The following is a 21,945-nucleotide window of genomic DNA, read 5'->3' as shown; positions in this document are numbered from 1 at the left end:
AAATTACTGGTGAAATGATCTGATATTAAATGTATTTAAGTATCAAAACTTAAGAATCAATGTTTGTTTTTATACGATAGCTGATAAAATAGAATAATTTCAAGATGCGCTACTTTTCCTAAGATACAGCACGCACTCTGCAAAGTAACTAACATTATCAAATAAATATAGTGGAGTAAAAGGTGCAATATTTGCCTCCAAAATGTAGTGTCAGACAATAGGAATACTAGTAGGGCATAAGTACTTTAAAAATGTTGGTCTACTTAAGCAGAGTACTTGAGTAAGAGTACTTAGTTACATGCCATCACTGAATTTATCGTAATTTTAAAAATATACTCCAGCTGAGAAGTTTTGGGGGGATAATGGGACAAAATAAAAACATAAAAATATCAACACAACAAAAAAAAACATCAAAGGTTCAATCTGAGTTTGAATTTCAATGAAGTACATTTGACAGATTCTTTTAAAAAGATAAGAATTGAACTATTGTTTTTACATATAATGACAAGGCAGCAATACAAATGATAAAAAAAAGAACTGTTATGAATTATAATGATGTATGAGTCACAGGAATATTATCACCAGTAGCAGCACCATCTGTATTATTTATATAATAAACATATACTATGATATGCAGTTTACAGAGATTAGACAAAATAATGAGAACACAAAATGTGTTGTACTCCATTTTGAAATTTCTGCACATACTGCAGGATTGCTATCCATCGATCTCAACCTGCTCTGATTTTGTATAACTGAAAACATAAATCTGTGCACCACAGTGGTTTTCGACTATGCATTTTAGCATTTTTCACGGCCCCATAAAAAATTTAGCAGCACCGTGCAGTTTTATTTTTCACTCAAACCACTTTAAGTAAACAGAATGATGTAGTAAGCACAATAAATAGTTTATCCTTAGAAGTAAATTGAAACACTAAAACACTGATTGCAGCCACAAACAGTGTTTCTGAGGTGAAGCTTCCCATGTTTATCACAGAAAGAGGTGCCACTTGTTTGGGTTTGTTTTGCTTTAGTCTGCATTGTGAATTTCTAATGAAGTGAGGAAAAAGCATCAGAGCAGAAGAAGAAAATTAACATATGAATCATTTTATTCCTCTTAAACCCAGGTGACATGTTGTGGCTTTAAGATTAAAACATATTAAACCCCGTTACTGTGTGTGCCGCACATAAATCATTTAAATGGAATCTATTGTGCATGGAGACGGTTGTTTGAGGAGGATTTCTTCTGACTCTAAGAGAGCCGCCGTTTCTCCTGGAGAGGAGGAGTGGGCCACGACACCAAAAGCGTCTGCTGCCATGCTTGTAAACATTTCATTTGTATTGATTTTAATGGAGTTCCAGTGTTGCATGAATGTTATTTTAAAGACATCACCACCAATTCTGGAGAAAAAAATAATAATGTAATGGGAAACACTGGCATGAAACGCACCGTGAGGTAATGTCACGAGCTGAAATGAAACAGCCGCAAAACAGCATGCTGTGACTGTAGATACATAATCTTATCAGAAATTACTATTCTCATGTATTTTGCGTACACTTTGGGGGCTTAATGCTCAATTTGGAAAATTGCTCGAGCACAGATTCTCAGCATTAGATAACCTACTGCCCCAGGGATAATTACTTTCCTGTGCATTATATAATTCTTTTTGCAGCCATATTCATAAATAGTTCTCTCCCTGCAACACATTATTCATTTGAAAGGAAAAGACTATTCATAGTATATTCGAGGAGTTTCTTGCTCCTTACTGGGGATATCCAACCCTCCTATCCCAGTTTGTTGTTTATGTTCTTAACTCTTCTTTAACTTTTTATTTATATGTTGAAACCTATTAATGCTCTATTTATACTACTCCAACCCATGTGTATGCGTTTTTGTTTTTTTCTTTTTCTCTGTCTTTTGCCTTGCAGCGTTCAAAATACTCAGCGCTCACTGCACTATCTCTCTGGATTTATATAGATTTCTTTTTATCTAGTCAGGTCCCAGCTGAGGAGCATGTGTACACCACATAATATTGAGACCTATTTCTTGTACTACTAATTCTAATCATCCATAAAATCCATACTTTTCTCTAAAGTACCTAAATTTTCTCCTTCAGAATGTCTTTTTTTTAATAATCTTATCCAGATTGAGGGTCTAAGGAAAGAGGGTGCTGCGTGTTGGACAAACAGTTGCGACTATTTGTCCAACATTTCAATTTAAAAAGGTGCAATACGTGAGAATTGGCCACCTGTAGATTTCAAACTCCAAACAAATGGGGGGCAGCACATCACCAGATAACCACTAACTGCTGCTAAGTGTAGCTGCTGTTAGCTGGTTAGCTCAGTTAGCAGTGCAGCTAGCAGTCCTATTAGAACACCGGGGGAATGTTAGTGTTCATTTCACCAGCACGGGAGTTTTGGACGACCATTAGCAGGAAGTTTACAGAGCGGAGGGAGGGGGGGACCCATGCAAGGCTAGCTAGTTAGCATGCTAACTTCATGGACTGCTTTGATACAACGTCAAATTTCACATTATGTTGTATCAGAAGAGAAAAGGACAACTCAATATCATTCATATTACTTTGTTTATATTTCAAGACCCTTATAAGTAGCCACCTTTTAGCTTTAAACACTATTCAAGGGACTTAATTCCCCTTTAAAAATAGATTACTTTGATAATATTGTGAATGTTTTCTTTCTGGGTTTGAATTTCTTTTTCCAAAAATACACAGTGCACCTTTACTTTTTGAATGTTTTAAACTAAAATTCCTATATATTTCACCTTTAAAGTTAGGAAAACAAACATCCAGCTAATCTGTTTCATCAGGACTGTGCGGGTGTGGCTGGATCAGATTTTATTGATAGTATTAAACCAAACAACCCGTCAACGTTCATCGTATTGGTGCACTGAAGTTTATGACATCACTTTTGTCCAATTTAGCCCCGCCCACTTCAAACCAGCGAGAAGAGCACAGGAAAAAGAAGTAAAGCGATTCTCATGTGAATAAAACAAAACTTTCTAACTTTAGGAGACAGTACTGTGTTCATGTGGGACCAAATCATTCACAGATGATTGGGAAAATAACTTTTAAGGACCTTTAACTTATAAATGTCGATAATAATCCGCAACACAGCTTAAAAGACGACCTCTAGCTTTTCTTTAATTACATCCTGTTCCTTTGGGATTGGCTCAGAGAAATCAATAAGGGATACCTGACCCGTCTTATAAATGTCATTTATCAGCAGCCTCCATACTATTTCATAAAATCTGTTCAGTTATATAACGTTTAGGCGACTTATGTAAGCAAATCACCAGGTTGATGACTGATTACAGCCAAAACAAGCAATTTGGCCTGATATGTTCACCAGACCATAAAGCACAGTGGAATAGTGTCTGAAAGGTGTTAAAAAAAAAAAAAAAGAAGGGGAAACTATATCTAATTTCAGTCTATTCCCAGGCGAGGCTGTAAATACATGCATGGATGCACACATGAAGCAGCGGCGACAGGAAATCTGAATGTTGATGTCAGCGGCTGTTGCTCTGAATCATTATGAGGGACTTTGCTTCATGCGACCTGCAGCCTCGGCTCGCGTTGTTCTTTCTTTTTTTCGATCAACAGTGTAAAAAAGGCAAACTGGCTGCGGCTGAATTGAATCATAATCCTTTAAAAAAATGCCACGACACATGAACAGTGCATCCAGATGGCCTGTGGTTCAGCTCAGCCACAGGAGGTCTCCACTACACACAAGAATACCAACTTCCTCTGTAAGACCCAGAACAGTTTGCAGCGGCCTTTTATGTCATCAGTGTGATCAAGACGCCAGAGACAGAAATATGAAGACACAGCACATTTGGGTTACCGTTTTCCTTTAATTCATTTGATCCATCAAAGGATTTACAAAGCCTGCTATTTAAATGCTATATTATTATTTTTTTTACCAAAACGATAATACCATTCATGAATACAGCTGCACATTGTCGACATATCCGGACTCCAATTATGTGCAGAGTAGCACCCAGAAAGTCAATGAAGAGGCAATATTTCATATCATAATAGTTCTCTCTGTTATAGATAGAAATAAATCCATGCAATATTCATCTGTAGCCGTTATATTTCTTGTTTCAGATTTGGCACCGTCCTTAAGATGAGGTCAGTGGGAGCAACCCTGAGGTCAGTCTCAGGTGTTTTTAAATAGGAAAGAAAGACAATAATTATCCTGAAAAACAATTTGAGTCCAATAGTTTGTGTTTGTGACAGTCCAGTTTTCCTAATGCGATGGCTGTTCAAGTACCAAGAGGAAATTTCTTTAATTTTACACAAATGCAAAAAGCCTGAACCACCGAAAGGGATCATATTATGTAAACCGACCCTTAATGTTGTTTTTAAAAAATACTCAGATAGTATCAATAATTGCATGATTTATAAATGTTTTTTTCTCCTAAGTATCATACAAGCTTAGTAGCACTACACGTCATGTAGCTGTCAGTGCTGTGCAACAAATATTCAATAATACTACTGATAATAACAATATTAATAACGATCATAACAATTCATCGTAAAAATTAGCAAATGCTATTCAACTACCATGTAAAGGAAATGTTTCGACAGTGTGCTTTTTCTTCCAAAACAAACAAAAACGGGGGAGAAAAAAAAAGGACCGCGAGACCACAGCGTGAAGATCACACTGCTCCCACAGCGATTGGCACTGTAACATACTGTACACTCTAAAAGACTGACGGCCCCTCGGAAACAGAGGAGGCCGTCATAAAAGGAGCAGAGAAACATGCAGGCCTCTGGTTTGGCATTAATGTCAAAGGCCTTGCCATTCACTCTAGGACAGGCAAAAAGAATCAGGCTCAGGAAACATGCCCAGAGAACAAATGAGACCGTTAAAGGAAATACGAGGGGAAGATCTCCTGCAACTTGTAGAAATACTCTAGTCGGGGCGGCAGGATTAACTGATAGTGTCTCTGATTTGAAGTGGATGAAGTATTTGAGGAGTAAATCACACAGAGCAGCAAAGGTAGAACGCATTAGAGCGGGCCAGGGAAGGAGGTGGCAGATTCATAAATAATTTTTGACTTAAGGGTTGTTTGCACAGTGATAAACCCCGGAGAACTAATTTCGCTGTTGAAACATTAGCTCTGCACCTTTCAATAAATAGAGAGTCTATTTATTTATTTGCAGCACAGCCGATGTGCAGCCACCTCCTTCTTGCACAAACTGAAATAATTTACTGTGCGAGATAAGGTTCCTGTTTCCGCTCTCTAATCTGAATCCCACCGTACTGCAGCACTAAAAGGAGCGGGCTAATTGTTGGTGACTGCGGAGGCAAATGGAAATAGAAACCACTACTGAGGGAAGTGTCAGATTTCAGTGGTGCTTTCAGTAAGTGTTGCTACAAATAGTCAAACTTGTTCACTGAAAGCAATAAAAAAACCCAACTGAAATTATGTTGGAGAAAATACAAAGATTAATGCGCTTTTATTCAGATAACGGGACGAGAAGTAAATGTTTAAAAAAGTCGTAGACACTGGGCAAATTTCTGTTTCCTGAGGCATGTTAAGATCTAGCACAATAAAAGAAAAGAAAGAAGAAAAAAACATCTCTCATCTCATTAAGCACTGAGCAAGGCTGTTCTCTAATAACAAAGCAATAACAAACCTATTTAACAAGACATGATACGCTCACTGGGTTGCCAGTTTGGTAGCCGACTCCCCCAAAACCTTCAGCCACCGGGACAGAGCTGACCAACAACAGAGTGTCCACCTGGCAAAACTCAACTCAATGCCTATGGCCAGTAGCTTCAGGTGTGGTGAAGACAGAGAAGCCAGGCAACGCCATGCCTGCACCCGTACAGATCTACCAGCAGGTCATCAGAGGATGGTGCAGAAGAACTTCTTCTCCCGGAAAGGGTTCTCGGAGGCGGGGACGGGCATAATGAGCGGGTCCTCGCGTATGTGGGCGTCGCAGTACGCCATCAGGTCTGCGGCTGCTTTGGATACCTGAAATATGGAGACAAAGGAAAAGACAAATGTGATCAGATGTTTCTCTGACTATTACATAAAGGTCCCGCATTATGCTCATATTGAGGTTCATACATTTGTTTTTGGTCTGTCTGTTGCTGCAGCACCTCTGTTCACCCTCTGAACGCTGCGTCTAATTGGTCAGCTCGTACAGGCGTACAGGCCTACCGCCGCCCTCCATGTTTCCGCATCAGCTCTGCCGTTGTTTTTACAACCAAGGCATAGACCGCATTCGGACGGACACTAAGCAGTACTTCAAGGTAAAACAACATACTTGAACACGCGTCACTTACCACGAGACAGCAGCTACAGTTAGCATTGAGCCACTTACTAGCTAACATTATTGTTTGATATTGAAATTGTGACATGGTAAATAACAAAAGCATGAATTAATTCTGAGAAGTCAACTCACATCTTGGTAAAGTACAGTAACAACAGCAAGTTAGGTAGAAAGTGCTATAAGGCTAACGTTAGCTGCTGTAACGTCCCTCCGGATGTTCCCTCTTCATTGTCTTTTCAACTGCTGATCATTTGGTGAGATGATTATGATTTGTAACACTTAGGGTACGATGAATGTGAATAAGGTCTATCACTCTGTGGATTGAATGTTTTGATACTTTCATAATATTTATAGAGCACCTAGACCTGCTTTATAATAAGAAAAAGACCTTTCAAAATATGGGACCTTTTAGATGTACGCATGTCTAGACAGCTTGACTGACTGATCTCTTGACCTTAAACGCTCTTGAATGATGTTTTCTGATCTATCAAAATTTTAGAGAGTTGTGCTCCTCTCCAGCACACCATGCTTTATTCACTACATTTCCGGCTCCCTTGCCTTCATCAGCGCAGTGTCTGAGGTCGCTTCTGGTATTCTGATATATAATTGATGGGACTTAAAAGTTCAACAACGGCCAGGGACCTTTGCTGCATCTCTCTCTCCCCTTCATATTCTGTCATCGCCTAAAATGCTCCCAAAATACATAAGAGATTTTTATCTCCATTCGTGGGTTTAGATGAATTATTGTAATTTGTGAAGGACATTCTGAAAAGTAGGTTGTTTTGTCCTCGGAGTATAAAATCGCTTAAAAAAGGACGACAGTGATGTTGTTGACTTGATGATGTACGAGTCACATTACTGACTGACAGACTTTCTAAAAGCAAACAGGAAACAATCTCGGACACCTCCCTGATGTCGGCAAGAAAACATTTGTCGAGGTGAATAAAGCATGGATGGAGCGCTGGAGAACAGTTGTGTGACGTGTTTGAATTTTTGATAAACTTGCACTGACGCTCAGGCTGGTCTCGACTCCCAGCGTGTTCGCTTTCGCCAACAATGTTTCTGCAGACAAACTCGCAGCAGATTATGTCCAATGTTACCTGCCTCCTTTTGCTTTAAAAATTCATATTGTCTGTGCTTCCGATTCGTCAGTGCCTGTGGCGACTGCACTGATGCCTGTTACCTCAGCCTCAGGCAATATGAAGAGACAGCTCGTCCGGATGACTGACAGGTGTTAAGGTGGGACCTTGACCAGCTGAGGGGAACGGAGGATGGCACTTACAACACTCTTCCTGCCTCAAGGTGAAAAGCATACTGTATTTTTCAATGTCAAACAGCGACTATAAATTTTACAGTACAGCCAGACTGCCTGTGAATGTAGGTTTCCACTCGGGAGCTGAGTGGGAGGTAACGGGAGGGGAGGCCGCAAATGGAGAGCAGAGGAGCAGCTGCATCAGAGGGACGGCGAGGGCTCAGGGATCTACATGGAGGACAGAGCCATCTGATCTCCTCCCTGCCACTTCACCTCACCCACTGCTGCTCTCACAGGAGAATACAACGCACAAAATCCATCATCATCCAGCATCCATTTTTACAGTCAGTTTACAGCATGAAATGATACGTCTAAAGGGTGTTGATCATGATGTGGTGCTGAGATTTCTGTATTTTACGAGGAGCAGTAGGGCTGGGGTTGGTCTATACTTTTATTTTTGTCATCGAATGCAGTGCATTAGTCCATCTCTCAATTCTTTCTGATGTCTCCATCCTGTGGCACTCAGCAGCGAGCCCATTAGTTCCTACTGAAATGTACATCTATTAAAATGCTAACCAAAAACATGTTGGTTCCCTTTTTAAAATGGCTCAGTAATGTCCTAACACAGCTGGGTACTGTAGTTTTCAACAAATGCTACTCAAACAGGAGTGAACAACAATGGAGACAGAGAGGAATGACATAAGAATAATATAGAGAATATAACGAGAAAAGAAAATTAAAAAATAAAATAAACTAGGGTTTCAAATAAGTTTGAAACAACATTGTGAGTCCACGGCCATGCTAGCAACTATGTGAGGCTGCACTAAGATACAGCAAACAAGGTGACATACTCACATGCTGGTTGTTTTTTTTCTTCCATTGTCTCCATCTTAGTTTAGCATATTAGCTTGCTAACATTTGCTAATTAGCACCAAAGTAGAGGATGATGGGAACGTCATTTGTTTTGCAGGTATTTTGTCAAAAACCCACTAAACCTAATAACATAAGACACTGTTTTGAGCTAAATGCTAGCAAGCTAACATGTTCACAATGACAATGCTAACATGCTGATGTTTTTGTTTTATTTCAATTAATTAATTAATTTATTTTCTAAAATGCTAATGCTTATTGGGAGAATTTTATAAAACCATTGACACCATTTTGGGTTGGCGTCATCTTGTTAGCTAACATATGCTAATGCTAACTCTCACTAAAGTACAGCAGAGGATGTTGGGAATGTCGTTGGTTTTGCAGGCATTTGGTCAAAAACACGAAAACTAATGACACTAACTGGCTGATTTTCATGAAGGTCATACTCAGAGAGCTGTTATATTCATCAGAGAGTAGAGGAGAGTCATATTAAAAATGATCTGCTTACTCAGAAGACACACACACACACTCTTAATGTTAAATTATTTTAGCTGCATATTTGTTTCAAACTTCCTCCTCTATTTGACCTGATTCGGGTGCTAATCGGAGCATCCAAGCATTCATAAAGTGGGGACATTAACAAAGCCTTCTCTTGCAATGCAAGTAAACAGCTTAATTATTCTCATAATGAAAGCAAATGCAATAATTATATTATCATGTAACTGCAGCACAGGGTTTCTGCAGAGAGGGAGAGCCCCACAGGACAAAACGTGGTATTGCACAGTGTGTGTCATTAGGCCCAGACTGACTGTAATTACACTGCAGCCCCATGATGGAAGGAGAGTCCTTCTAATTAGCACAGATCACATTCCTTTGGCTGATTGAGCAATTAATGAGAATGTGGTGATCCCTCAATCAGCAGCACAGAGACTGCTCTTGTCACTGATACACACCCTCCCTCATCAGATCCCTTAATTAAATTTAAGGGATCGGCAGTCGTCTGTTTTCTCCTCGTTCTCTGTACTTTCCTCTGCTTTTCATTCGCGTCCACGTTCTACTTCAGTGGCTCGTTAATAAAGAATTACTTGGATCTTCACGTCTGATGTGCCAAGTGGTTATTAAAGCACAAACAGCTGCCTGCCCGTCAATCATCCCACAACTTCTGAGAAGATAACACAGATGTGATGCTAACACTGAAGCTGTTAGTGATTTTTAAGGTCAACACACCAGCGTAGCCATCTGAGAACTTCTTTTTCAAAATCTTATATAAATACCTCAAATATATAATATCTGTAACTGCTCATGGCTCAACGCTGCCGTCTAAATGTCTTTGAACATTATCACTGCTAATAATTTGTTTAGAAATGTGAGCACTGATACAAAGAGTCAAACTGTTTTTGAACCCAGCGCCTCTTTCCAAACATTGCATATAAATGTCGTCATAGTTGGCTGAGAACATAACTCTGCTAATGTTACACTTTATTTAAGTTACAGAAGAATAAATGTTTTTTTAAGAGAAGTTTTGACCTTAGAAAAACTCATTGAATTAACTTAAATATGCCTGATGTGTGTTCGTCCTGTGCTACAAGGTTTTCACACAAGAGCAAAGATGCACCGGACTGCAGCCGAATATGACTGCAGGAGTCAATTATTCAGAAATCTTACATTAATGTCAGATCCACTATGGAGCTGAGTGAAAGCCTTTCAGATATAGATCAGATGCGACATTTAAGATTCATTTACATTCAAGTCTTTTTTCCCTAAAATGCTAAAGTGACAATAAAGCTGACATGTCGGATCTATTCAGACAGTATGTGAGTGAAATACTTGTCAGCTCATTCAACTTCACAGCGTAACATCGTCTCACACACTGCTTCATCCAGGAAGTTATTAAACATGGTCTCATTTCATTTCCAGTTTACAATTGACACTGCAGTTCAACCACCACCTTGTTAAGCTTGATGATGCGGATGACATTGCCTTGTTTGTCTTGAAGAATAAATAAATAAATAAATAAATAAATGTGATAAATAAATTAACCTTTAACAATCAATAAGAATTGCCCAACTGTTGAATTATTACTCAAAACAAATAGGGGGCAGCATATCACCAGGGTAACCGCTATCTGCTGCCAACTGTACAATAGCTGCTTTAAGCTAGTTAGCTCAGTTAGCCGTGAAGCTAGCGGGGAGCTCACATTCTGTTGAAAACTCTATTTTAAAGTTTTGAATGTTTTCAACCAAAACTCTTACATACTGCACCTTTAAAAATGGACTGTATGATAACATAAATGTCCAATTGTCCAAATTCAAAATGTTTTATGTGAAACATTATTTGATTTCGGGAGCATTCATGCATAATGCTAAAGCAGGGCTCCAGAGTAACTCTTTACACTGGTTGCACTGGTGCACCTTACTTTTTCATTGAGGTGCACCCAATACATTTAATTTTCATTTTTGTACACATAATGTAAATGTTTGTACACAGGAATTCAGCTGCAGATTTTCTTTACGCAAATGGGCCACAAGGCAAAATATTAGCAGGAACAACACTGTGGATTAGGCATCTTCGGACCAGCGACAGGTGGAACGGTTACCACCTCTGCTGTTGTCAGGTTTGGGTTGGGGCTGGGCATTTTTAAGGCCAGCGGACTGGTGGAAAGGGCACCCAGCATTTTTCAGCATAGCCCAATTTAAAATGACTTGATTTTCGAGTTGGGATATCTCACAATTTCTCTCATTTATGTGCACACTAGTGGGATGAATAGCATAGTGCAAGACGAGAGACATTTTCTCTACAACAGAGAAAATGTCAAATTTTTGAAAAATCAGACCTGATAAATCTCGGGCGCTATGGTGCGACCAAAAGGGATGCACTGTGGAGCCTGTCAGGTTCACATTTCTAGTCATGCAGTCACACCAAAACACGTAACTGCTGTTAAATTAGTCAGTATCATTACATCCAACAATCACACTCCTCAAAATCAACTCACATAATCAGTGTTTAAGTGTTTTAGCTTAACTATGCCTTTGCAGCCTTGGTTTGTCGACATTTTTGTAGTGTGGATTACATCTAGGAGGCTGACGTTAACAGTTTTTCACACTCAGCTGCTGTGTAAGGACACAACATGAACTTGGTATTAGTCCTGGTCTTAACTCAAACGGTTGCAAATTGAAATTCTTGTTATTTCCTGCAGGCTCTGTCTAGAAAATGGGGGAGCAGGAAGAGGAGACCTCCAGGTCAGGTCTGATGGCCTGAAAGTACTTTACAGATTGAATCTTTACTGAAGCTTTTAACATTTCTATTAAACCATAATAAAAGAAATACAACTGAAGGCGTAGAGGCTTCAAGAACTATATTTGGGTTTGAAATTGAATTTCGATATTGAAATGTTTTTCACTCAGTTTACTGCTTTGAACTAAGAAGATGGGATTCAATCTTTTTACTGTTATTAGGAGACACAATATTTTGTGTGTGTGTTTCATGTTTATGGTAACTTATGGTCTTATAGATTCGTGGTGGTCGATTTTACATGAGTTTATTCTTTATTCTGGTGGACTTCACCCTCGTCTGTACGTTGCCATTTACACTGTGAGGTAGATGGATTTGCGAGATCACTGAAGGCTTTTCTAGATGTAAAGGATGTTTTCTCTCTACTGGCTTCAGTAAGAGTTTGATTTAGCAACCAGAAGTAGAGCAGTACCAACTGTTGATCTGATTGGTTGAAGTTAGCCAGCGATAGACGCTGAGAGACAGATGGTTTGTCCAATTACCTGTCAAGTATTTTTTTTTAGTGCCTGCCCTTTACCAAGCTGTTTCTACGGACAGCTTCCCAGATGGTTCTGTGTTACAAACCATCTGGCACGTCAAATTATTGTTTGATGGACTCGCATAAAAGGTCCACGCGGGTCTGAAACTTGCTGAGTTTGCATTCTACAAACTGAGAAATGGTTCAAACTCAAACATCAACTTCGATTGTGAGAGAGGAATCTGTGCGGTCGTTATCAGTTTTATGTGGCCAGTGACAGTTCAACTCTTGATTGATATGATTATTCAAGAGTTTGTCAAACCCGACTCTTCTAATGTGAAATAAATATGGAATAACTGATAGATTTAAATGGGAAGTTGTGCCAAAAAGTCATCTTGTAAGTTAAATCAGGGCTCTTTGTGATACATCGTCTAAACCCTGATAACAAGTTGAGGGTAATCACTTTGTTTTTTAAGAAGAGGAGTTTTTCTTGTAAGCAGCCTTTGTTGTGCTGAGTAGGGATGATGGTGTATGGCAGGCTTCCAGGCCTGGCTATAATGCTGAGCGAACAGCCTCGGGGCTGTGGGGCAATCATTCCCCGAGCACATGAGGAGCATACCGAATGAGATGATGACACGGCCTTTTAAGTTGCACAAGAAGTCGTTCATGAACGCTGCTGAGAGGAGTCGTCCCTTCACGCTACAGAAAAATATTAATGTTAAACTGACTTTTACATTTCTTTTTTTTTGTTTGGAGGGGAGAGAAACTTCACGCAGTAAAAACAAAGACTTCTGGTCATGATTCCATCTTATGAACGGAAGTAATACAGAAACCTCTATGTACAGAAACAGTATTACGACACGTTAAAGCGTGGTGACTGACCTCAAAGATAAAGAGTGTGTAGGTCCCACAAGTCAATATTTAACCAGATGTTGTTTGATGAGAACACATACTCTATAACGCCTGCTTCACAGTCAGTGTGGTGGAGCTGCAGGAGGTGATTGGCGTCACGAATACGATTATTACAGAGAGCGAGCGAACACTGGCTTATTCCTTTAAGCTCACAAGCCTGCTGCACACAAAGTGCTAACCAAGGACAATCTTTATGATCTCACTCAGAATATATGATCCAGATTGGTCGAAAACTGATGTCAGAGGTGGTCGACAATCACCGCGGCCCTCCATCCCCCTGGGTTCATCCCTCACAGTCACCACTCGCTGTGCTCAGTAGATGCACTCTGACAGAGAGGTGGGGACACCGAGGCTCTCAAGGTGAACTGAGGCTTCGTGTGGCGCCTGTCAGAAGAAGTTGCACCAAACTAAACTGAGAAAACCTTAATTTAGTTGTCAGCTTGCAGGGGGGCTGTTGGAATAAATAAGGCTGATTATATATGTGAAAACATGTTGTTTAAAGTTGTCTGCGGCTCCAGAGGGAGCTGTGTGAAGTAAACAGCCTGAAGTGATGCCACTGGTCTCAGGACAAATAGTTTGAAAATGAAAATCATCATCTCGTCTCTGGCCAGCAACTCAAGGCTAAATTAGCTGCTACGAGCATGACACACATTTTTCAGTGGAGGTAAGTTAATATATGTTATCAGTTTAGTCGGATAGAGTTATTCTTCGTCATTTTTTAATATGTCTGAGGAAAATGTTGATATTCCCACCTGCCTTGTCTTTTTTATGCCTTTGCATTTCCTGCGTTACGTTAGCCGCTCGCTAGCTTGCTAAATCGTTAGCCTCAGTGGCCTGCGAAACGGAATAATGACTATATAGTGGGTAGTTACTAAGTTTGGACACAACTGTCTGCAGCTGAGTTGCATTGTGGGTAATGTAGGCGGTTGAACAATACATGTAAGTATCATAAACTTGTGTTTGTCAATCTGAGGGAACCACAGCGATGCCAACTTCCAGGTTAGCCTATAGAGACACGTTATCCCTCTCTGCTTCTGCTGCATCCATTTTTACCCTTTTTAAAAACGTTCCATCGTGAGTCTGATATTGTTAAAGGGGTGCAGAGCTAAACTGGAGTCCGTGGAGCACAGATACAGGACGGTGGTGTACTGCTACAGTATCAGTCCATCTGATTTATGGGTTAATGCATTCATAAAGCACCGAGATGACAAATAGTGGACACAGAACTCAGTACAAGGAGTGTAAAGTCGATACACTGTCTGCTTCAGCATCTAAAATACACTCATTCACTTTCTGGTGAAGAAGAGTTAAATTATAAGAACTTTATCATTCTCACATCTCGCTCTTCTGTAAATATGAAGCTGGATCCAGCAGCTGGCTAATTTAGCTTAGCATGAAGACTGTAAATGAGGAGAAACAGCAAACCTGGCTGAGTATGAAGGCAACAAAATGATCTTCCAGCACCTCTGACGCTCACTAATCACTATTGTTAAACCTTTGTTTTGTTTACACTTATTGCTCGGCCATGTAGCTGCATATTTCACCGTATTCATGAGATTGGCATCGATCTTACATCCAACTCTCGGTAAGGATGCGAAGCATTCCTTTTAATTTAGCATTTGGAGGTTTAAAATGTCAAGATGGCCGCACATGACGTCTGTCACAGAGGAGGTGATGCCTGAAACCCTGACTTTGACATACACATATGTATAAATACATATTTGGTGAATGAGTAAGTATTTACAGCAGCAGGATGGTGTAGGTGAGATTTAATCAGAATAATCAACAGTGTTCAACGTAATGATGTATCATGGCAGCCATTTTATACAGCGTGGTTCACCGATGTGTTGTTTAGTTTGTCCCGTCCTTCTTGAATCGGTTCCTTGTGTTGGTACCGTTTGCCAACAGGTCGGGGTCGGAGTAACGCATTATCAGTAAAGGCTGCTAGCTCAGAGTTGTTGTTTCCCGTGGTAGATAGCGTAGGGGGCTTACACCCACAGTCTACATCCGGTGAGTCAGGCTACTGATAATTCATTAATATAAATGACTTTCATTTATTTTTTGCTGACAGGGAATGATAGTAATGTTGCCAACTCTGAGCAAGCAAAATTGTTTATGCATGTTTTGTTTTGTCAAAGTCCGGCTAGCTGCACGGCTAACTGAGCTAACTAGCTAACTGCAGCTACAGTCATGGATGTATACAGAGAATACAGTCACTCTGTACTGCCCCCTGTGTGTTTGGAGTACGACATCAACAGCCAGTTCTTATAGTTTGCACCTTTAAATGAATAGAAAAATAGATGTTTGCCGAGAGACCGTACTCCGTATACAGACCTGTTTTACTGCAATTAATCAGTGTGAGTATTAAACACATTACAGCTGATTACAAATTTGTATTTTTTCTCTAAGCGTGTGATGAATCTTGTAGTTGCATGAAATGGTGAAATGCAATTAAAGTTTCCAACAGTTATGTTTGTGCCTGGTGTTTTTTTGTCAGAATAATGTCCACAGCCAGGCAGCGTGGTCAAATAGAAACACAACGTGTACATATTTGCTCACAGACACAGGTAGAAAATAAAAGTGTTGTACCTTTATCCTATCCATGCAGGCCTCCATCTTCAGCTGCTCCACAGCTTTCCTGGCTTGGGAGATGCTGGCCGTGCTGTTGTTGGCAATACCGTCCTTCATGGTGCTCCTGTGACGCAGGCACAAAGGGGGGGACACATAGAGTCAATGAGCATCACATTAAATCCACAAAGCAGCATCCTCCTCCCCCCCGGCGGTGTCTCTAACCCCCCCCCCCTCGGAGCAGCCATTCTCTACCACAACCTTTTTATTTAAAGGACCCATTTTGTCTGGGGGAATGTGTTTTACAGCAGCCAAGCTCCATTTTATCTGAAGAAAGAGCCTAAAAAGGCAGCAGCTGGACAGCAGTTTGTCATTTTTCAGCCCGTGCTCATGCATGATGATTTATATATTTATTTATTTATTTATTTATTCAACCTTTTGGGTTTTTTTGTTCACAGGAGGCTGAGGGACAAGTCACAAAAGGCGGGGAGCGGTCAAACACGAACACATCTCTTTGGAGCTGCATGGCTCAAGGGCACTTCAGCAGGCATCTGGGGAGGGGGTTTACGTCGGGTCATTATCAGTTCATGAACCCTCAGAAGGGAATCAAACACGCAACTTTCCTTCGCCTCACATCTGTCCCCTTCTGCTTCTCCTTCTCAACTTTCTCCACAACGTCTGAATGAATCTGCAGCCTTGCAACCAGCCTCTGACTACACCTTGCTCTCCCTCCAGGCCCCCCTCTTGACCCCCTCTGCTCCCTCAAATGTCCCAGTTTGGCAGATCTGAAGACACCTGACCACAGATGTGTTTTATAATGAGGCTGCATGAAAAACATGAAGGTGGGGTGCTGCTGAATCAGTTCACACTCACTGGATTTTTTTTTTTCCTCCTTTGCATCGATTTGTTTATTTATTTCATTTATCATCGCATCACATGAACTGAGCCCCACAGCTGGACGTTTAAAAGCAGATGTTTTTGATGCTGGCTTCACTGGTCCAATCCCACCCTTCGTGGCTCTAAAGCCAATTTATAGCTTTTAATCACACCCTCGTAGTGAAGCTATCAGGCCTTTTTTTTTTCCTCCCCCCCCCCCATCATTTAGGTTTCCCTTACGATTCGTGCATCCTGAAGCCCACACGGCTGTATGTGTCTCTTTCACTGTGTCCACACCGTCTTTATCCCAAATGTACCGATGCTGATTGTTGATGCAGATCTGTCAAACACGGGCGCCTCTTATTTCTAAAGGGGATTAATGTGTGGACACACACGGTGCGAGCTGCGGCCCTGGCTTTAGAGCAGGAAACAGCAAAGCACACATCATCATGGAAAAAAACAAAATGATTTCTGCATGGAGGAAATTACATGAAAATATCTCCTGACGCCTCGCTGCATTGCTCGGCTATAGGAGCAGATAAATGTAGGCTTACAGCCGCCGACCTACCTGAAATGTGCCAGTGGTTTTCCAATTTGGAGAATTCCGGGTTGACTCCACCCAACACACACACACGCACACACACAAGAAAAAGAGGATCTGTCAAATATCAAATGATAAGAGGAAATCCCAGGCTCGCTTCGCTCTGGACTGAACCCGAGGAGGTAAATCCTGGCGTTTTAATTTCGCCTCAGCGGCTCGCTCAGTGTGAGTCGTGCGTATTCCGTGTAGGAAGATGAGATCCAAGCGGTGAGGTCTTGGTGAGCACCACGGCTGGACTTGGAGAGATGTTACGCATGCAGCAGGGGGGGAAACCTCTGTATGACGATCAGATACAGGCTGTGGGGCAGGGAGCACTCGATGAGCGGACGAGGAGCTGCAGCAGCAACAAGCCGCGATGCGTTCCCTGCTGTACGGACCGGCCCTAAACGCACCGAGGCAGCCCCTATTAGTCAAATTAGCATCTGCTGATTCTCTAATTTGCTGTATTGCTGCAGAAGACACCTGAGATCTGCAGGCTTCCCCTTTTCATTTTTACATCAGCTTTGACATCACCGGGTCCCCCCCCCCCCCCCCCAATAGTAACTGATGGGCCTCATCCATAACAGAAAACTTTAGAGCAATTTGCATCCAGATTAAACATTTTAATTCAATTTTCTTTAAATCACAATCAATATTTTCTCTCATCATTTTTCTGATCTATGTCCTTGGTTTCTTATTGCCCCTGAACGCACCTGTCTCCCACACAAAGTAAGAAGAAGCACACAAAAGACACGAAGTTGTAGTATTTCTTCAAATATTTATATATATTTATATATTTATAATATACTCGTCACTTGGTTTGTCCATACATACACACACTCACATGTATACAAACAAAAAGAAAACATTAATCATGACCTTTGAGAACCCACAGAAGGTCTGAAACGACACAATTTCAGTAACCTAAGACGATGATCTTTAAATTATGCATAGCTTAAGTTATCAACAGAAAAATAATATTTCCTTATGTGTAAGAAAGCACAAAAAACATCACTCGTTAGCACGTCTTCTCAAACGAAAAGAGGAGGAAAAAACAAAACATTCTTACAATCTCATGTGGATGTTCCAGAGGGAAGAGAGGTCGTGGTTCTCATACACTTTTATAAGTTTCAAAGAGGAAATGTACACATGCAGGCAGTAAACAGTAACATCATGTCTTATACAGGCTTGATGCAGGGCACGGTGAGAGTCCAGGGGGGCTGAGAGGGAACAAACAATAATCAAGATAACACAAAAGGAATGACGTCACGATGTAAGAAGAAATATTCCCTTTCTCGTAAACAAGTGTGAAATGTAAGACATCGGTTTTTCATCACAGAAGGCAGAACAACTTTTTTTTTTCACAGCTGTGTTAAAACAGTCTCCTGGTTTCTTCCCCACATGACAACAAATGTCTGATATTGCTTCCTGGATTCGATTTATTATTGGAATTAAAGCAAAGCTCAGTTCATGGTAAGACCACAGATCATTGGCTCTCGGATAAAGATAAAAAAGTCTTTTGACCACCGTTTCACACAAAATAACTGAACAACAAAGTGCTGTAAGTCGAGTGGGAATGTAGAGAATAGCTGCATGGATCCATGAGCAGGTAAAGGAAAGAAACAGCTCGACTGTTTCGCAGACTTATCAGTGTAGTGTGTAAGAAATCCGCTCGGTGTGCTGGACGTGATGCTCTTCACCACACCCTCCCACCTACTACGTCCGTTTGGTGATGCTGCACAGGTACCGAGCATGACTTGTAGATCAGCGCGGATGAGAGATTCCTCTCCGCTTCTTCTCCGGCTTCTAATCCCGTTTGTTAATTGCTTCCTCAGAATTTCATCAAACTACATCATGTCCTGAAAAGCTTTTAGTGCATTTGAGTGGCAGAGAGTAAAACACAAGAGAAGGAAAAAGAAGGAAAGATAAGCCTCGACTGTGTTCCTAATAAATAAATGAATATCAACATTTCTCAATACAAAAGGCTCAACCAAGGCAGGCCTTCAGAAACTATCATGACAGTAAATGTCACATCCACATACACACGGTCAAGGTCAGCGTCATTCTAGCATGCAGAAGTAGGACAGAACAACAGGCAACACAAGGAACAATTCATCCCAACGTCCCCCCGTCCCTCCACCGAGCTCGGATACAAAGTGATGCAGGGCTGCGACACTCGTGTTCAGACTTGAGTGGAGCAGACAGCCCAGCAGAGCGGCGTCTCACTCCCACAGAGCGGGACATCTCCTGGTGACAGACGCGAGGAGGGGCTCACTCCCTACCAGCTAGCTGCAGCGTCAGCAGGGGCACGCTCGCCGAGCTCCGGCAGCAATCTGTCAGACAGCGCGCTGCGGGGGATCCCGAGCGCCGCGCCACGCCGAGGTGAGAGACGGGGGTCTTCACACTTCGGGTCTGGCTCGGTTTGGCCAGACGATAGCAGCTTACCAGGAAACGGCGAAATCAACATCAGGCAGGGGAATCTTTGCACAATGAGTAACTCCAGACAGCAAGAAACCAAAAAATAACAGACTTAACAAACCAAACACACTCTCAGAAACGCATTTTGTATAAAGTGTCTGTTGCAGCATCGGCCAAATATTCATTCATTCCCCCCCAACATTCCACTTCATATGTTTATAAATATATATTTATGTACATATAATACTATATTCATAACTTCTTGATGCTGGGAGTAGCTGTGGTAGCGCTCGCTCAGCTGGGGATGGCTTTAGTTAAAAGTCAGGGAGGGCTCAGGGAGTTTGAGGCCATGCTGACACCTCCTCCTCCCCGTCAGCGCAGGATGGGAGGAAGAGGAGGAGGAGGAGAAAGAAGAGGAGAGGGGGGTCGGGGCTCCTCTTGCTGAGAACTGGACAGTCGTAAACGTCAGACGCGCAATCAGCCTGCGGCGTAGCTGCTCAGGAAGGAGTAGAACATGGGCAGCTTCATGCGCTGCTGGTCCCGCCGGCACCACGCCATCACTGTGCCCTCGCTGTTGGCTGTGTAGAGGTGGTGGCCGTCGCATGAGTAGGTCAGGCTGAGGCACAACGGAGAAGACGTTAACGTCAGTATCCTACATCACATAAAAGCAAAGAATAGCATGGTGCCGGTGATGATAAGATACCTGATGATGGGTTTGCTTGACTTGGAAAAGGTGATCTCTCTCACTGGCTTTAAATCCCAGGTGCTCCACAATCTAAACATAAAAAACAAATCAGTGTGAAATATTTTGAGAAGAAAAGAATCACATAAAAAAAAGAAAAGAAAAAAAGAGTTTCTGCTCACCTGACGACGCCGTTCTCCAGCCCGCCGGCAATCACGTTGACGGACACGCCCTCCGGCTGGTTGGAGAAGGCCACCGAGCAGATGATCTCTCTGCAGTGGACGTGGCCGATCAGATCACCGTTCACTGTCCACAAGCGCAGGTCACTGCCTCCGCCCACTGAGACACAAAAAAAAAAAATCACATGTCATAACTCATTCTGGAAAAGTGATGAAGTCTGAGAAGACACAGAACAAAAGGGGTCTTCACCTGAGTCACAGACTGTCGCGATGTCGCCTGTGGTCTCGCTGGCAGACACCGCCGTCACTGGGCTTTTGTGGCCTGTGAGGCTTTGGACATAACAGAGCCTGAAGGGACACAGAGCAGTTTAGATTAGAAACGATAGGATTAAGGCATGTTCTTGTTTTTTTCATCCCACACACGCTGACCTGTTGAGGTCCCAGAGGATGCAGGTGCCATCTTCGCTGACACTGATGAGGATGCTGTAGGGTTTGCACACGAACAGGCTGGTGACCTCCCCCGTGTGTCCGTACAGGTGAACCTGAGATTCCACCTCCATCTCTGACGGCTGTTGGAAGACATAGCAGAGGACACGCAGGCCTGAATAGCTGCATGTGACTTTATTGCCATTTCCAAAAAAAACCTCCATTAATCAAACTCCAACAGGATTTTCAGAACAGCGCAAATCGATTGCTACTTTAACACCCTTCAGAGACGGAGAAAACAGGAAATCTAGATGCCGATTGGTCGGGATGAAAGTCTGAAAGCCTCTCTGATGACTGAACTCCCGGACCTCTAATCCCACTTGTAGGCTCGGTGGAAATGTGTTTCAAGGGCAACTGTGATGTGACTAATGAAGCTGAGCGTTCAAGCACGGCCTAAAGAGGAGTGGGGGAGGGAGGGAGGGCGGAGGAGGGGGTAATGGGAGGTGGGTGGGTGGATTGGGTGTTGGATGTGGAGGCGGAAGGTTAGAGGGGGGCGTCGCCATGGAAACCCACCGTGGTGTTGGTGAAGCGGTTGCTGTAGGCGGTGATGACTCCACACTTGCTGCCCGTGAATAGCTGGCAGCCATCGGACACCCAGGCGCAGCTGGTCACCTGGAAGAGAGCGAGACGGATGGTTGGACGGGGAAAAACAAGGATCCCGGCAGCTCATTGGTCGATCAGTTCCTTTCACTAACAGGTGGTTTAAAGTTCACTCCGAAAATAAAAATTCAGTCAGATAACTGTCAATCCATACGACTTGTCAAACATAATCTCCAGAATCCTGGGATCCTACATTAAAGGTGCAACATGCAATCATTGGCCACCTGTTGAATTCAAGCTAGAAAAAAAATAAGGAGCAGCATATCACCAGAATAACTGCTAACTGCCTCTAACTGTAGCTGCTGTCAGCTAGTTAACTCAGTTAGCAGTGTAGCTAGCGGTCCGGACCGGGAGCTCGGGGACCAGATGTGTGTTGGTGTTTACACCGCTAGCGTGCTGGTTAGCATGCTAACTCCCCTGCGACACATAAGCTCGAAACTGTTATATCTTCACATTCTGTGGATGA

The 21,945-nt window shown here is 42.1% G+C and overlaps 2 protein-coding genes across 12 annotated transcripts in view; both read right to left on the bottom strand.

Moving 5' to 3' along the window:
* Window positions 1–3,851: 3,851 nt before the first annotated feature.
* On the bottom strand, window positions 3,852–17,529 carry gng4 (G protein subunit gamma 4). The gene is made up of 3 exons (XM_084374739.1): window positions 17,103–17,529; window positions 15,680–15,785; window positions 3,852–6,007 (listed from the first exon to the last, which is right to left on the bottom strand). The coding sequence occupies exons 2-3, from the start codon at window positions 15,776–15,778 to the stop codon at window positions 5,879–5,881; spliced, it is 228 nt and encodes a 75-aa protein (XP_084230865.1). The 5' UTR covers window positions 15,779–15,785; window positions 17,103–17,529; the 3' UTR covers window positions 3,852–5,878.
* Window positions 17,530–17,878: 349 nt separating this feature from the next.
* Window positions 17,879–21,945, bottom strand: part of lyst (lysosomal trafficking regulator) — a 67,501-nt gene continuing 63,434 nt past the window's right edge. For all 11 annotated transcript variants that reach the window (XM_084375722.1, XM_084375728.1, XM_084375727.1 and 8 more), the window contains 6 exons: window positions 21,393–21,491; window positions 20,823–20,962; window positions 20,644–20,741; window positions 20,397–20,553; window positions 20,236–20,307; window positions 17,879–20,148 (listed from right to left, as the gene is read on the bottom strand). In XM_084375722.1, coding sequence (XP_084231848.1) covers window positions 20,010–20,148; window positions 20,236–20,307; window positions 20,397–20,553; window positions 20,644–20,741; window positions 20,823–20,962; window positions 21,393–21,491 — 705 coding nt within the window. In that variant the 3' untranslated portion in view covers window positions 17,879–20,009. The remainder of the gene's footprint in view (window positions 20,149–20,235; window positions 20,308–20,396; window positions 20,554–20,643; window positions 20,742–20,822; window positions 20,963–21,392; window positions 21,492–21,945) is intronic.

The sequence above is a fragment of the Pagrus pagrus genome (genome assembly GCF_965226575.1).
Source record: "Pagrus pagrus genome assembly, chromosome: 15".
Classification (NCBI taxonomy): Eukaryota; Metazoa; Chordata; class Actinopteri; order Spariformes; family Sparidae; genus Pagrus; species Pagrus pagrus.
The sequence above is the reverse complement of the archived record's forward strand: the minus strand, read 5'-3'. Positions and strand labels throughout refer to the sequence as shown.